This window comes from Lycium ferocissimum, chromosome 11, assembly GCF_029784015.1.
Source record: "Lycium ferocissimum isolate CSIRO_LF1 chromosome 11, AGI_CSIRO_Lferr_CH_V1, whole genome shotgun sequence".
In the NCBI taxonomy this organism is placed as follows: Eukaryota; Viridiplantae; Streptophyta; class Magnoliopsida; order Solanales; family Solanaceae; genus Lycium; species Lycium ferocissimum.
In genome coordinates, this window is record NC_081352.1 from 32,729,478 (window position 1) to 32,746,005 (window position 16,528).

General features: G+C 35.8%; 2 protein-coding genes and 1 pseudogene across 4 annotated transcripts in view; 1 reads left to right on the plus strand and 2 right to left on the minus strand.

The window, feature by feature from the left end:
• LOC132036836 (proteasome activator subunit 4) overlaps positions 1 to 377 on the plus strand; it is a 28,680-nt gene extending 28,303 nt beyond the window's left edge. The window contains exon 35 of the mRNA XM_059427231.1: positions 120 to 377. Coding sequence (XP_059283214.1) covers positions 120 to 161 — 42 coding nt within the window. The 3' untranslated portion in view covers positions 162 to 377. The remainder of the gene's footprint in view (positions 1 to 119) is intronic.
• A 3,266-nt stretch (positions 378 to 3,643) lies between these two features.
• LOC132036488 (probable amino acid permease 7) lies at positions 3,644 to 7,848 on the minus strand (annotated as a pseudogene).
• A 1,420-nt stretch (positions 7,849 to 9,268) lies between these two features.
• Positions 9,269 to 13,859, minus strand: LOC132035963 (probable amino acid permease 7). Of its 3 annotated transcripts, none has more exons than XM_059426145.1 (7): positions 13,663 to 13,859; positions 12,963 to 13,226; positions 11,017 to 11,110; positions 10,583 to 10,797; positions 10,359 to 10,492; positions 9,903 to 10,124; positions 9,269 to 9,701 (listed from the first exon to the last, which is right to left on the minus strand). In XM_059426145.1, the coding sequence occupies exons 1-7, from the start codon at positions 13,736 to 13,738 to the stop codon at positions 9,300 to 9,302; spliced, it is 1,407 nt and encodes a 468-aa protein (XP_059282128.1). In that variant the 5' UTR covers positions 13,739 to 13,859; the 3' UTR covers positions 9,269 to 9,299. The 3 variants fall into 3 exon arrangements, with proteins under 3 accessions (XP_059282128.1, XP_059282129.1, XP_059282130.1); XM_059426146.1 differs by lacking the exons at positions 12,963 to 13,226; positions 13,663 to 13,859 and adding exons at positions 11,228 to 11,461; positions 11,557 to 11,982; XM_059426147.1 differs by lacking the exons at positions 12,963 to 13,226; positions 13,663 to 13,859 and adding an exon at positions 11,557 to 11,973.
• Between the last annotated feature and the right edge of the window lie 2,669 nt (positions 13,860 to 16,528).

Here is a 16,528-nt window from a genome sequence, read left to right on the forward strand (position 1 = left end):
TCCTAGTTAAACAACTAGAAGAATGGAGTAGTTCTTACATAGTTTTTAACAAGCCACCGCTATAATTAATGTAATAGCTGCTTTCCTAGCTAACGAGATCATTTGTGACATCTTTGCAGGTCCTGGCTGATACATCATCATCCTCATCCTACTTCGCTTGAGATTCATGGTTTGCCTTAAATGAGAGATAGAATAAAAAGATAAAATGAGAGATAGAATAAAAAGATAAATCGACAAGAATAATAGACATTCATTTTTTGAGTTTTGACCATTGATGAATTGTATCCCCTGTTTATTCTTCATTCTGTTGTTCTTCTGATAATGATGACAACTTTTTGGCTTGGCCTCTTTAGATATTACAAAAATCTACTTTCGCTAGTAGATTTATGAGATCTTCAGATGATCATCTCTCCCATAGAACACAATCTGAGTTGAAAATTATTGATACATTTCTTGTTTCTGTTACATCCTCTGAATCCTAGCCGTTTTCATCAAGTTTCTTGTGCAACTGACCTTGCTGGTCTTTTGCATGTGCTTTGCGTACACGAACTCTGGTTCTACGGAGATCCCTCTTCATGAACCAGAGATGGAAGGTTATGGTGAAATCGTGCTCCTCTGATGCGTGATTGGTGGACTTGCTCCACCGGGATCTTAAGGCTTGTTGAGGGAAGCAAGTCAGGCTCTTAATTGCCCTTTGATAAATCCACAGAATTTTTCAATTGTTTCATTTTTATTTTCATGTGTGACACTGGCAGTTGGTGCATTAGTTGGGGCCTTGTCAAGCTACCCATTTCATCAGCTGTATACTTAAGGTTCGAGCCTAGAAAGGGACTATTTTACTGGAAGTAGGAGCAGTTCCAATGATTAGGAAAATCTCTAGTGGTAAAGTTGCTGGTGGTAAAACCTTTGGTTTTACTCTTGTTGATCTCTCGTTTTGGCAAGTTTTAAGGTTCTTGCACGAAAAGATGGTCTCGTCTCTTTTCATGCATTCCTTGGTTTATACACAACCATAGGGCACGTATAAGGAAATACAGTTCTTTTTTAACACGGTACAGGCCGACAAACTAATAAGATAGGCGCGGTTCAAAGAAAAAAGTAGGGTGTCGGGGCAGACCGTGTTGACTTGGGAGTATAAATGTGAACATCTGATGTTGTTCTTTGAAAAGAGTGAGCTTAAAATTCGAAGTAGAAACTTTACTTTTTTGCAAGCTAGATTGGCTATATAAATACCAACTAGTCGAATGTCGTTCTGCATGCTTTATCATAAATTGATTAGTTTTACATTAGTTGTTAACTTATTACTTTACTTTTTTGGTATTGAGACTTAATTATATAGTATTCAAATGACATTAGTCCTGATAAGCTGAATGAATACGAGGACTAATTTATTCGATCTCGACCAATTTGGATTTGAAGCATAGTTGGAGGTGGTATACAAAGATAAAGCATCGAAGAGGTCGGATCACCTTGGGTTACTAAAGAGGAGTTCACTTCTCGTTGACCAAATAAGAGGTTTTCATGCTTTCTCTGGAAAATCAAATCGGATCTCTTTCCATATCTCACAAGCAACAGCCAATATCTGGGCTCGGTTTGCTAGCCTCGCGAATAACTTCATTGCCTTCTCGAGCCAGATCCCGTCCTCCATTCCAAGCTTGTACACATGCTTCTAGAGCTACTTGATAAGCACCTGGCTCAATAGCCCAAGAATGTCCTAAATGCTGCACCAGCAAGAGATATGACGACTCTACCTTCTGCTTCGAGCCCGATCGAAACTGAGCTTCCCGATAGTCTCTTCCTAGAAATAGAATTCTAGCTGTCATACCCGTCCGTCTACTTTACTTCGAGATATCTGATATAGCTTTGTAAACTAATAACTTAATAATAGACGAGCCCGTTATCCACATGTTCATTTGATAAGCTAAGCATCAGGGGCAATTCGCAGAATGTTTCTTTTGGGGGGGTCTTTAAATTTTGCCCCTCATATTTGAAATCTTTAAAATTTGCCCTTCGGCTAACACCCATAGGTTTCTCTTCGAACCAGCGCGAGCAAAATTTTAAAAAAAATTCGCAAGGCGAGTTTAAATCTCTCAAAGTTATGGGACCGGCATACTTATGCCTCAGGCGCATCTGGGATCGCTCTCATAAAGTGGATCCATGCCTACTATGTCAAAGAGTAGGATTTGACATATTGGATGGTTAGACAAATTATTGGTTCTTGGAGAATCACTTGCATTTGATTCGAACTAAATTCTTGCAATTATTAGGTAATCTGAAAAGTATGAAAATTTATGGTGTTTCTTATATTTCACAATGTGATTGTCTTACACTAATAGGATCATGATAAGGCTTGAGTAGAACCAATTTGTGTTATGTGCAAGTGTTGTGATGAAGAAAGTTTGCCAAAGTTATCTCGGACGGCACTGATACTCTTATGCCTTATAGACTTAAGAATGTCCGCTAACTTTGATAATTCCTTCAAGTTATGCCTGGGTCCGGTCCGTAAAAGTTTATGGATAAAGTGGATCCATGCCTACTATGTCAAAGAGTAGGATTTGACCAATTTAGAGCTTGCTCGACATATCGATGGTTAGACAAATTATTGGTTCTTGGAGAATCCTGGAGCAAGTGCATACTTCTTCTCAACCCGAAAAAAGCTTGATTCGAACTAAATTCTTGCAATTATTAGGTAATCCCAAAAGAGTCAACCTGGTGTTTCAACATGCCACTCGACCAAAATATATTTCACAACGTGATTGTGCTTACATGGAAGGCTTGCATAATAGGATCATACAATGGGGCTCTTTGTGTTATGTGCAAGTGTTGTGATGAAGAAAGTTTGCCCAAAAGAATTATCAAAGTTATGCGCTGTGCCTTATGGGCGGACCAACTTTGATAATTCCTTCACAAAGTTATCTACCGATAAAAGTTTATGGATAAAGTGGATCCATGCCTACTATGTCAAAGAGTAGGATTTGACCAATTTAACAAAGGTTTGGCTGTATTGGATGGTTAGACAAATTATTGGTTCTTGGAGAATCCTGAGCAAGTGCATACTTCTTCTCAACCCGGAAAAAGCTTGATTCGAACTAAATTCTTGCAATTATTAGGTAATCCCGAAAGAGTCAAGGTGTTTCAACATGCCACTCGACTAAAATATATTTCACAATGTGATTGTGCTTACATGGAAGATAGCTCGATCGCTAATAGGATCATACAATAAGAGTGTAGAACCAATTTGTGTTATGTGCAACGTGTTGTGATGAAGAAAGTTTGCCCATTAAAAGTATGCCCAGAAGAAATTATCAAAGTTATCACCACGTGCGGATCCTACTTATGCAAAAAGGTATGAGTATCGGGTTCGCATAAAATTTGTAATTCCTTCAAAATATGCCGGTCCGGCATACACGCGATTCAACCCTTGTCTTGCGATTTTTTTTTTTTTAATTTTTGTTAGGGTTCGAACTCGAACTAACGCGAAGGGCAAAAATTAAAGACCGGCAATAGAAAAAGGGCATAATTTAAAGACCACAAATATGAGGGGCAAAATTTAAAGACCACCCCAAAAGAAGGGCACTCCGCGCAAAAAATTGCATTGCAGTTTGCACTTGCAGAAGCTAACAAAAGAATGCTCGACTCTTCAAAATTACACTTCATGGCATATTTTGTTATTGACAAAGTAAAACATTGTTTGTTTACATAACCAAGACTTACACACTGCTAAGAATTCATTTACATTTCCTCTGACTAAAGCCTGTTCAGTAGGTATATGAAGAAGTATAGTATATTTTACCTGAACCTAGCGACTATCACTCCTCTAATGGATCCTACAAATGCATAGAATATCACAACCAGGCATACCATTGTATACACGCGAAGCACGATAGCTTTGGTTTTCCGAATTTCAGTTTTTTTCTGGGTTAAGTACATCTCTACAGGGAAATAAATGACGACAGGCCAAAAGGTTATCGCCCCAGACACCCCTACGACCTGGTTAAAGTAAGGGAATAATACTGCTATCCCAGTGATTAATGCTACATAAGCTGTTCGGAAGACTAATCTCATAAAATTAAACTTAAGTGGCAGCATTAGTAGAGGTTTCAGGGTGTGATTCTTGTGAACAAACTTGCTCTCTGGGAATTTTCTGGCAAACCATCTCTCAATATCTGCAAATAGTGGCTGGCTGAAAATCTGTAAAGCATATTCAAGTCAATACAAAAGATCAATTCCAAGGAAGCAATTTGTAGTTTTGTAAAAGAAAATGAACTTAGGCGTGACTCAAACTTAAAAGCTAGCTCATTGAGATGCCAAAACTAAAGATTTAGCTGAGTACTAAACAAGTTCTCTGCGAAGGCATAGAAGTTTAAGAATTAAAAACATAGGGCAACATTGTTAGGGATTGACAGAGCACTTAGGTTTTCAAGTACCTGATATCCACCAACTAGATGGAGAACAACACATGCATTAGCAAAGTCTACAAGCCAATACGGTTCGTAGAAACCAAATCCTGTCAAGAGGTTCCCTGGTGTGGAATTACCAAAGGCTGCATAACCGAATCCCCCACAGCAAAGGTAGAAAAAAGTTGTAATACAGGCTGCCATTATCGAGACCTTCTTCATGGTGATCTTTTCTGGAGGAGGCGCCTTTAATGTGTCCTTCATATTTTTTGGAAGTTTTCATTAATTGCTTCAGTGTTGCTTAATGTAGTTTAAGAGTACATTCTTATTATGAGTTTTAAGTAATATGCACCGTTAGTGTAAATAATATTTACACCATCAGGTCATCTTTACCTGTTATAACACGCAACACATCTTATTTTCAATATTGCAAATCCCACATGTTAACGAGACTTACCAGTAGATGTCGTTTAGATGACCTGATAGTAAAAGTTGTTTACAGTAACGGTGTATAAAACTTAAAACTCTCTTATTATTTGATGTAGAAAGCAAAATGCAGCACCTGAATCTCCAGAAATATAAGAGAGAATGGAAAGGCAAAGGCAATGTCCCCGAGCGCTTGAGCAACCAACCATACTTTCTCAGCAGCAGTAGAACTTGGCAGACCTCTAATGCTACCTTTGACTTCTCCATTTTCTGTATATCAAGATACCGGAGGCTGTTGTTATTGTGAAGATTTTGTGGCAATAAAATGACATGCAAAAAGGTAATCTACCTATTACTTGGGCTAAGCCAAGTGCTGATCCGATAATTGAATATGTGAAAGACATGACTGCGGCAACTATGGAGAGCCACTTCATATTCTGAAAGTCAGGAATTTGAGACGCTACAACTTGGATTAATCCAAATATTACCATATACCTAGGTAGCTTCGTGACCACAGGTAGCTTCGTGACCTTGATCATGATAGCAGTTTGATTTCTGGATTGCTCTGGATGCATTTAAAGGATGTGCTATTAATATCACCTATTAGAAATAACCCTTCCTAATGTACTTCTAATAGGTGTTAAAACATTAAGAATAAGCAAGAGAGGGAATACATTAAGAATAAGCAAGATAGGGAAATAGATAATTTGAGAATGTGTGAAAGTAATCACTCTCGGCCCTTATATAATTATACTATAAGTTGTCAGATAGTATGGAATATAGGAGAAACCAAACAACAATTAGATAAGCAGCAAAGCTCATAAAGGAAAGTGCAGAAATTGTTGAAAGGAGACATTGTCAATACCAGTGAGATAGACGATTACAGACATACCGTATGCTGATAGCAGATGTAATAGTATATACAATTGGAACCTTGATGAAGTTTGTACGAACAATAATTCCACAAAGCCAAGCGTTTCTTTTTCCTGAGATACAAGAAGAAAAGAATTTGCTGTGTAAGCCCAAGTACTTAACAACTATTTTGAGTTCAGTAAGGTAAGTAGAAAATTGCTGCCATGCCAAGTTCTACATAAGGGCAGTAAATTTCTGCTATGTTGCACTAACTATTCAGTTGGTGCTCCAATTAAGGGTGTTTGGTATGGAGGAAAATATTATCCAAAAATGTTTTCTAATTTTCTCATATTTGGTTAGTTAAAATTTTTGGAAAATATTTTCTCTAGGAAAATAAGTTCCTTAAAAACGAGGAAAATGGCTTTCCTAGTGGAAAGAGGACAAACAAGTTTCATAAGTGGCATTCCACAAAGAATTGTCTACTCCCCACGCTCTAACACACCCCATCCCCACCACGCTCACAGCCTTGCCCTCCACCCCCATATACAAATGCTTTTGTCATAATAATTTTCTGCTTAATTAACAAACCAGAAAATAAGTAAGCTCACTTATTTTCCAGGAAAACATTTTCCTTCATACCAAACACCCTAAAGGAAAGCTAATGCTCCACTGAACTGAAAAAAGTGCAGGACATAAGACTTTTCTAATTTCACCTTAGCTTGAAATTCTCACCTAAAATCTTTTGTACAGCATCAAGATAACAGCCATTCTTATCAGGGCCAGTTTCTGGATCAGGAGACTTATAGCAGTTGCTTAGAAGAAATGCAGAAGTAAGACTAACACATGCAAATAAGAGCATGGTCATTGGACCAGCAATCCATCCTAATTGTGCCATGCTCCATGCTAGTGATAGAACACCAGAACCAACTGCTGCTGTAATTATATGTGCCAAAGCTGTCCATTCATTTCCTGAATTCTCATGGTGAGTACACATATTAGCTTCAGTAAGTATCATCTACTTGTACAGGTTACAATTTTTGCAAGAAATTAGTAGAAACTAATAGTCCCTCTATGCCAATTTCTGTCGCACACTTTTCCTTTTAGTTACGTCCCAAAAGAATATCACTTTTATATATTTAGAAACAATTTAACTTTATGAGATGATTTACCGCACACAAATATCTAGGGCTTGTTTGGACAATAAATTTCAAAAATCTTCCTTCCTTTCTTAAACTCCATGCCTGGTCAAATGGCCACATAAATTGGGACGGAAGAGGAGTAAATTATCTTCCCAATTTGTTTGAAAAGGTGAGAAAAGATCAAGATTACGTACTGTTTGGCCAACCTTCCAAAATCTGCTTATTTTGAAAAAGTACTTTCTTTAGAGAGTAGCAATTTGTGTTTGAAAAACATTTTTGCAATTTGTGCTTTGTCAAGATTTCAAAAAGTGTTTCTGAAAAAAACTATTTTTTGCGGCTTCTGAAAAAAAATTTCTGCTACTATTCAAAAGTAATTTTCCTAAATGCTCGGACAAACGCCTCACTCCCTAAAAAATTAAACACTTTTTAAATAATAAAACTTTTGACTTCCCAAAAGCATAGCCAAACATGTTATACACCTTTTAAGACAAATCTCCTTGAATAAGCAGAGATGGTACAGCACTAGTTGCAGAGGACAAGTTAAATCAAGATTCTTGAGATGGGTTCACTTATGGACCCAATATGTTATTGTAATTTGTCAAGACTTTAACTTTGTTATTGTAATTTGTCAAGACTTGAACTTTCTTGTAAAATGGTAAAGTGGGGATAAAGGGGGTTGAAGAAGAGAGGAAAAAATGAAGTTTGAGACAAGAAAAGATAGCTGCCAAAAACATGACTTTATAGTACAGTGGGAAAAAAGCAGTGATATGTAATAGTTGAAGAAGAAACATAGTACCAGTTCTTTTGAAGGCAGGTTTAAATGATGGGGAAGAAGAAGAAGCATAATTTGGGTCCAAAAATGGCATTTGTGAATCAATTTCTTCATCAACTCCCATATTTCTGGTAATTCCAAGATTCTTGGAAAGTTTCTTTCTACAAATTTGTTTAGTACTCACTGTTTTACTAATAGAGATAACAATAGCACTTTTAACAGGGATAATAGCATTTTTAGTCCCTTTGTTTTAGCAATTTCTGATTTTGGCATTTATGCAATTGACTAAGAACATAAACTATTTAATTAATTAAAATGTGTTTTTTAATTCTCTTGCGTGTAATTATGTTATATGTGGACCACATGCGGATCTAGAATTTAAGTTTTATGTGTTTAACTTTTAAAAAAGTTAAATTAAACTCGCTATATTATCAAAATATGGGTTCAAATCTACTATTTATTGCGCTTTTAATAAATTTTTATACATAAGTTTATCTTCTGCATCAAAAGTTTGGATTCAGATGAACTCGAAGTTGCATTCACTCCTGATCTGGATTATTTTCAAAACTATGTTACCGTCACATATGAAGTAATATTACAAGCTTAACGCAATACATGAGTAATTAAGTAGTGGAACGATTAATAGTTATGGTAAATTTGAGAATATTCACTAGCAGAAAAGATTTAAAATGTAGATTTCTATTGATCAAAGTTAAACGCGTTTAATCATATATCACAAGGACCAAAATTCAGAATATACTATACAACTGGGGGAGCAAAATTGTAATTAGTCCTTTTTAATATTTCAAAGAAATGGACATATGCTCATTTTTTAAAATTATGTAATTTTATCATTTCCATTTGACCTTAGTGGAGTAGCCTATTCTCTAAATTGAAAAGGAAAGGCTACAAGTTTTTTGATGACAGATTCATTGGTGCCTATCAACATCTTTGAAACGTCTAATAATCAACTATTATAGTGTTTGGTTTTACCCGCAAACCTTCAAGCAGTAGCTTTCAATCTTTCTTTTTTATATTCAGTACACAGCACTTAAAATTTGCACAATAATCAAGATATTTTTATAAGAAAAAAACAAAAAAAGAGATTCAAGAGTAACAACCACTGATATTCTTCCATAATTACTCTCCCTCCTTTTTGGAAAAAAGAAAAGGACGCCAAACGTATAATAGAGCTTATATAATACGCCAACAGACAAGACATAACAGGCGTGATCATTATTCTTACGTATTCATGGGTATTGTTCTAAAAGTTCCGTTTGTAATGTGTTAGTACGTATCATCTTAGGAATTTAATTTGTAATGTGTTATTTGCATTGTCCAATGAAAATTGTTTGTAATTGTATCCTTTTATTTGTCTAATAAAAATATTTTGAAAATCACAACATGATGTGTGTTATGTGTAATTTTGGTAATTATTGATTACTTTAAAAAATCATAAAGTCCAAATTTTAACATGTTTGTCTTAAAAATTTATAGTAATTGCAAAACGAAAAAGGCACATTCTGCATAAAAAAATATAAAACGACGTCATAATGTGCAACATTACTTTCCCCCAAAAAAGCTAATTTGTTCCAATGCAACAAGTCAGTAGCATATGTACAAGTAATGAAAATGTAGAGTCCTTTGGCTTAAAATCTTACTACTAGTATTTACTAGCAAATATTATTGAGAGTCAAAGAAGAGAAGTTTTTACATTTAAGCTAATTTAGCACTAACGATTCCCTCAATTGATCCAATCAAGCCCAGTACAGATACAACCAAGCAGATCATACTGAAACCTTCAAGAAGTAGCCATTTTTTTGTCCATGCTCCTATTTTTCTTTGCACAATGTACATTTCCACTGGGAAATATATGGTCATAGGCCAAAAGTTCAAGGCTCCCAAGATACCTAGTACCTGATTGAAATATGGAAATGCCATAGCTATTGCTGTTGTAGAAATAACATATAAAGTCCGAAAACATAACCGAAAAAGGTTCAACTGAAGAGCTGGCAACACCGGGAGTTTGATCGCGTAGAATTCATTCACAAATCTGTTTTCCGGGTACTTCTGAGTTGCCCATTTTTCTACAAATGCAAACACTGGCTGGCTGTATACCTAAGGAACAAACGACCATTTCGTTCATGTTAAGTTAAAATTTTCATAAACCAAGCACTATAAAAAGGTAAGGAACTTAGCTACAAACTTCATCGCTAGTCCGTCACTAAATTGCTCGTACAGAATTTTTCCATAGCTAGTTCATGTTTTTTTCGTAGTGAAGTAAAGGGAGAAAGGAAAATGCTCGAGTTTTAGTACTACCTGATACCCTCCAACCAGATGAAGGACTATGCAGGCATTGGCAAAGTCAACAAGCCAAAACGGCTCATAGAAACCTGTCAAGAGGTTCCCTGGTGTGTCGTTCCCGAAGGCTGCATATCCGAAGCAACTACAGCATAGATAGAAGAACGTGGTGATAACTATCGCGTTTATTGACGCCTTCTTCATGGTCTGATTTTCTGGTGGAGGCGATTTTAGTGTATCCTTCACTCCAGAAGGAAAAAACATCTTTAATATTAACAGAAATATTAGCAGTCTTTGTGATACTTTTAGTGTAACTATTCGTCCATTCCAACTAGAGTTTTCATAATTATGGTTAGTTTGGTTTCAGAAACATTCGCTAAGTTCATGTTTATGCTCCGAGTCAATCTTCAAATAAATCCAGGTCTAAAGAATAGCAAAGAGTAGACAAAGTTTGTCGAATTTCATACACAATACCTGTATCTCGAGGAGAATAATCGAATAAGGATAGGCAAAAGCAATGTCTCCAAGTGCCTGGAAAACTAACCATATCTTCTGAGCAGCACTCTTTGTTGGTACTCCCACAGTGCTTCCCTTGATACCCCTATTATCTACAGATACACGGGATTCTTCGATATATTTATGGAACTTGAGATGAAAAACAAGAAACAGAATGAGAAAGAAAACAGTCCAGGATTTACCAATCACTTTAGAAAATCCAAGGCCCAATCCAATAAAAGAGTAACAGAACGACATTAATGCAGCGACAACAGATAACCACGCCATGTTATGAAAATTTGGTATCTGCGACGTTACTATCTGAGTAATGCCAAAAATCAGCATGAAAATGTTTGTCCCAGTCTGGCAATCAGCTATTTTTCCTCCTTTGTGGTAACAATTTGATCTCTGAATTTCTCTGCAAAAATTGTCTGAGGGATTACTAAGTTTTCAGAAGCATACTTCACTAGGCATCACTACAATGGATATAATGTTAGCTTATAACCGGACCGAATGAGCATAGTATAATGACACGCTTATTGTTGTTGAACACTTTCAGATTCAGAGAGGCAAAAATCAAACTTGTGTGTGTATATAGATATAGATATAGATATAGATATAGATATAGCTAACTAACCTCATACTTGTTGCACTCGTAATTACATAGGCAATACCAGTCCCATAGAAGCTCACATACTGAAGCAAACCACACAACCACGTCCATTTCTTGCCTGAATGAGTAAGTCAAAATACATAAAAGAAGCTTCTAATCCCCTCCCCCACAAAAAAATGTAAAAGAGGAATCCTTATATAAGGGATTGCTAAAAGAGTTTCTAAGATAATTCTACCAAGATTAACTCTAACAGCATCGATGTAAGAGGGATTTCGCGTTCCTGTTATGGGATCAGGTGACCTGTAACAGTCACATATGAGGGATGCAGATATGTACGTAACAACTGCAAAACAAAGCATGGTGATTGGCCCGGCAATCCATCCTAATTGTGCTGTGCACCAAGCTAGAGAGAGAACACCAGCTCCGATTACAGCTGATATAATGTGCGCAACTGCAGTCCACACAGTTCCTGGTAGGAAAATACACATAGGCTATTGTTTCTTAATCCTAGTTAATGTTAAAACTCCAGCACCGGAGAAAATATTAGACAACTTAAAGCTTTACCAGTTCTAATTGCATCTACATCATCTTTGCCTGAAGTTTTCTCTTGTTCTAGAGCACGTTGAACTTCCATCTATCTATCTGAGATCAATCTATCTGGCCGCTAAGAATTTATACATAGGAGCCCTGAAGCAACTCTTGGATAAAATGTAGAACGCATAAAGCCTTCACCTATTAGTAGAAACGTTTAAAGACGTAATTCTCTAGTACTTCCTCCCTTCAGAACAACAGTACCACTAGTAGTGGTAAGTGCTCATAAGTCATCATATTAATGAAAAAGATAGGGGGAAAGAAATTTTTTGTTGGACTTGGCCACAAGTTTTATCAACAATAATGGAACTTCCACTAATAAAGAAACGTTTGGTTGTAGTTCTTTTGTGGTAATTCTAGTATCCTTTAACTGCAAATAAATACAAATTTTGAAAATAAAATATCTACTTGCCATATAATTACAAAAAGCAACAGTCCAAAGGGGTCCTAACTTGTAACAAACCATGAGATAAAAATTTCACAAGAATTTTCACCGAAGGGGGGTGTCTATTTAAACATAGAGTCTAGTAACTTTAACCAATTTTTGGTCTTGTCACTATGGCCAGATCTGGAATTAGATACTTGCATTCATACACTCCATGTGCATGTCTTTTTCAAGGCCTGACAGATTACAGCCAAACTTAGATTCAAATCAATGTCATCACTTTTTGGGTGCTAATATACTGGTAGGGTGCAGTCTAACCCCACCGATCCTTTGATTTAAAACAAAAAGATTCAAGTCGATTTGACTGGACTGCCAAGTGCCAAGCCATTATGAAAATTTGTAATGTCACAATAAGGTTAACAGAAGACTAGAGAGTATCTCAAATACTCCACAATCTTTACACTGTTTCAATGATGATACAGTAACCTATCAATTTCTTAATGCTACTTGAATTCTCAATCATATGGTCATATTTATATTTTCTATTCTTTTTTTAGTACACTTTTTTTTTCCTTTCTATTTCCAGGGATAGGACAGAGGTCATACAAACCCTCAATAACAATAGCTACACATAATTGTTCAGTCATTCCCCCCAAAATAGTCTTATTCTCATATGAAAGATAAATGATGATGATGATGATAAATCCCAACAAGAGTTATTCAACATATGTGCTAGTGGAAGGTAGCAGGTACAAATCAAATAGTCGAGGTGGGTAAACTGGCCAAGGCACTACCATCTTAAAACACAATAATAAGAAGGTAAAAGAAGTATAGTGAACAGTTAAGTCTTGGTGACAGAGTCATTCGACATATGTACTACTGGAAGTTAACAGATACCAATCAAATAGTGGAGGTGGGTAAACTGGCCTGAACACCTACCGTAGTAGAAGGCAATAATAAGAAGGTAAAAGAAATGAAGTGAACAGTAAGTTACCAAAGTAAAATCTTGCAGCTTCAATTAAAGACTGATTTGTGGTAGGGCCAAGCTCAGAATCTGGAGATTTGTAGCAATCACAAAGTATGGTAGTTGCAAAGAGGGTAACTGATGCACAGATTAGAATCGCCAATGGACCAGCTATCCATCCTAATTGTGCTATGCTCCATGCAAGTGAGAGTACGCCTGCTCCTATAACCCCTGTTATAATATGTGCCACTGCAGTCCATTCTGTACCCTTTTTCCGAATATTTGAGTATACAACTAAAGAAAATGAACCAAAACCCAAATCAGTACTAGTAGTAAACAACAACTCCAAGTCAAAAAGAAAAAATCTTTATCAAAATCAAGATAACATTTTATTACACCAAGTCAGAAAGATTAGCATTTTTAACAAAACCAAGATAACATTTTGCTAAACCAAGTCAGAAAGATAGAATTTTTAACAAAAATCTAGATACCATTTTCCTACACTAAAACAGAAAGATAGAACTTTTAACAAAATCAAGATACTATTTACTACACCAAGTTAGAAATACAATTTTTTTAACAGCAAGACACCATATTACTACACCAAAGTCAGAAAGACAGAATTTTTAACAAAATCAAGATACCATTTTGCTACATCAAGTCAGAAAGACATAGTAACATTTACTACACCAAAGTCAGAAAGAAAGAATTTTAATAAAAATAAATCTACCATTATTATCAGAAGAGCCAGAAAATTTAGCCGGTAGTAATGGGGTTTGTGGATTATGTTCTGTTCCACCAGCCATGATGATTCTTCTCTCTCTGTGTGTGTTTTCCTCGTACGTACAATATTTATAACTATATAGAATGGTATTGGTCGTGTTTCTTGTTTTTCAATTGGTTCTGTTCTGGTGTGTAGTTGTGTACTATTCCACGTTAAGAACAAACAAAACCGTTTGGCATTTGTTTACCTACTGTCTACTGCCTTTTTCTCTACGGGGTCGTTTGGTAGATAGTCGAAATTGTCCCGGGATTATAATCCCGGGACTAATTTATCCCATCTATTGGATTATTTTATACCATCCAAAAGATGGTATAAAATAATAAGAAAATGTATAAGAAGGTTAGATATTCCAAAGATTAATTTTTTTATCATGTTTGGTATAAGGTATAAATTTATTCAAAGATAAATTTATACCTTCTACCAAATATGGTATAAAAATTGAATCTTTAATATCCCAAACTTATACCTTCTACCAAACGACCCCTACACGTTTAGCTATTTTTTCCACTAGATGTTCCTATATTTGTTTTGGAACTCGTTAAAGAGAATGCTTTGTGACTCTTACCACCTTTTGTAAATACTTTTCTTATTATTAAAATATACAGGTAATTCTCCCTAACTAAAAAGTACCTATATTGAAGAATTGAAACTATTCCTATTCCCCCATTATAATTTTTTAGCTTCACACCTAAGAGTTGAAAGGCTTATTCGACTTTTCACAAATAGGGAAAGCGTCCCCTGCCGCTTTTTTTGCGTGGCCAATTAAAAGACTAGCGCTTCTTTTCAAAAAAAAAATCCTTTGAATAGCACACGCTTGAAACCTCTGATTAAGAGTAAACAAATCATATTTATCACACGCGACAGTTGGTGCAGGATAGTTACGGAAGCTATTATGATCAGGGGCGGAACTAGGTGACAGCAAGGTATCCACCAGAATCTTTTTCAGATAAAATTTACCTGATATGTATAAGGTTAAAATTACATATATAAATTACTTTATATATGTATATAATATATGTTAAATTCCGTAATTTTTTTTTTTATGTATTTACTTTTTTATATATTTGAATTCTCTTAATGAAAATTTTGCTCCGCCATGGATTATGATTGAAAACATTGATCTTTAAACTTTTTTTTTTATGTGGTCCAAATTGTCAAGCAAATTTTGGGACGATGAAATCATTACTATCATGCAAGAAACTTTGTTCAAAACGAATTTTAAATCGAAGGAATTACTAGGACTGCTAATAAAGAAATCAACTAGAAATCCTAGACAAGCTTTTACGTGGCAGACTAAAAATTACCTACTCCACGACCATAATCTTTTTGGAAAATCTTACTTCAGAAAAGTCCAGCCAACCATCAGTCACATCAGTTTTTTTAATCTACCACGTCACGACCTGTTAAAAAAAAGTTGGCCAAAGTCATAAGCGGCCCCCAAAACTTTCCCTGAAATTTCTCATAGCTATCTAAATTGATGCTTGTTCCGATTGAACACTTAACCTATTAAAAAATATATCTATTACGCACTTTTTTACTAATCAGCTAAAAATGTAAAGTGTGTGAGATGCACTCGCCCATGATGTGACAAGTGACGAATTAACTATGGCCATCTGGTATTTTGAGTTCTAAATAATGATTAAAAAATATTTTATGAGTAAAAGGAAAAAAAATTATGCTAAAAAGAGAAGGACCCCACTCACCCCCACCCACCAAGCTTCCCCTGCTATAGAACCGCCGTCCCCTGCCATCTCCACCGCCGTCCCCCGCCACCCCCATTTCTTCTTTTCTTCATCTTCCTTACCACTGTAATTGTGGATTCTTTTCCTTCTTGTATTGTGGATTCTTTTTTTTTTTTTAATCCAAAAATAGTCCTTTAATACATAAACTTTTCTGGATATTAAGCTCCAACATTTTTTACCAAAACATTAGTAGAAAATAACTCTGCTAAAATGATGGGACGGCATTTTCACGATCTACACCTTTCCTCCTGGGAGCTGACTGCTGCTGTTGCTGTTGAAGGTGAAATAACAAGGATTTTGTTGTGGATTCTTTAGAGTTTGGACTTTTGTGATAATTTCAAAAAAAAAAAAATTTCGTTCGTTTCTACTTGCGGAAAAAATGGAGATTCGCCGGAAAAGTTTTGAGACCCAAATTTGATATCCTTTTTCTTGATGGCCAACTCAAATTGGAAAAAATAAAAAGAAATGAAATTGTAACGGTGGTGGCGTTTTCAAATCTGAACAAAAAAACGACAAGACGGTGGCTGTAATGGCAGAGACAAAGGGTCATCTTCCAAATAAGGATGAAAATGGCGTGGTGGCAGCGGTGACAACCAGAACCGAAAAATGATGGTGGTGAAGTAGTCAAAAAAAAAAAAAAAAAAAAAAAGAGGAAGGAGAAGAGTGGATGACGGCGGCAAAGCATAGGATTGGTGGTGGGTGGATGGTGGCAAAGAGAGATGAAGAAGAAGATATCATTTTTTAAAGGAAAATGTCTAATTAAATGCCTTCCACGCGCCTGACTTAAGTGTATCACACACATTGTGCCAAATCAGCAAAAAGTATCTAAGTGATTCAAATTCGAAGTAGTTTAGGTGTCAAATTGGAACAAGCGTCAGTTTAGGTGGCCGTGAGGAATTTGAGAAAAAGTTTAGGGGGTCGCTTATGACTTTGGCCATATCCTTGAATTTTAACATGTTGGAAGAGAAGAGAGAAACATATAATATAACATAGTACTCCCTCCGGATAAAAAATAATATTCACTTAATCTTTTTTTGTTGAGTAAAAAAAAAAATATTCACGTATCAAAT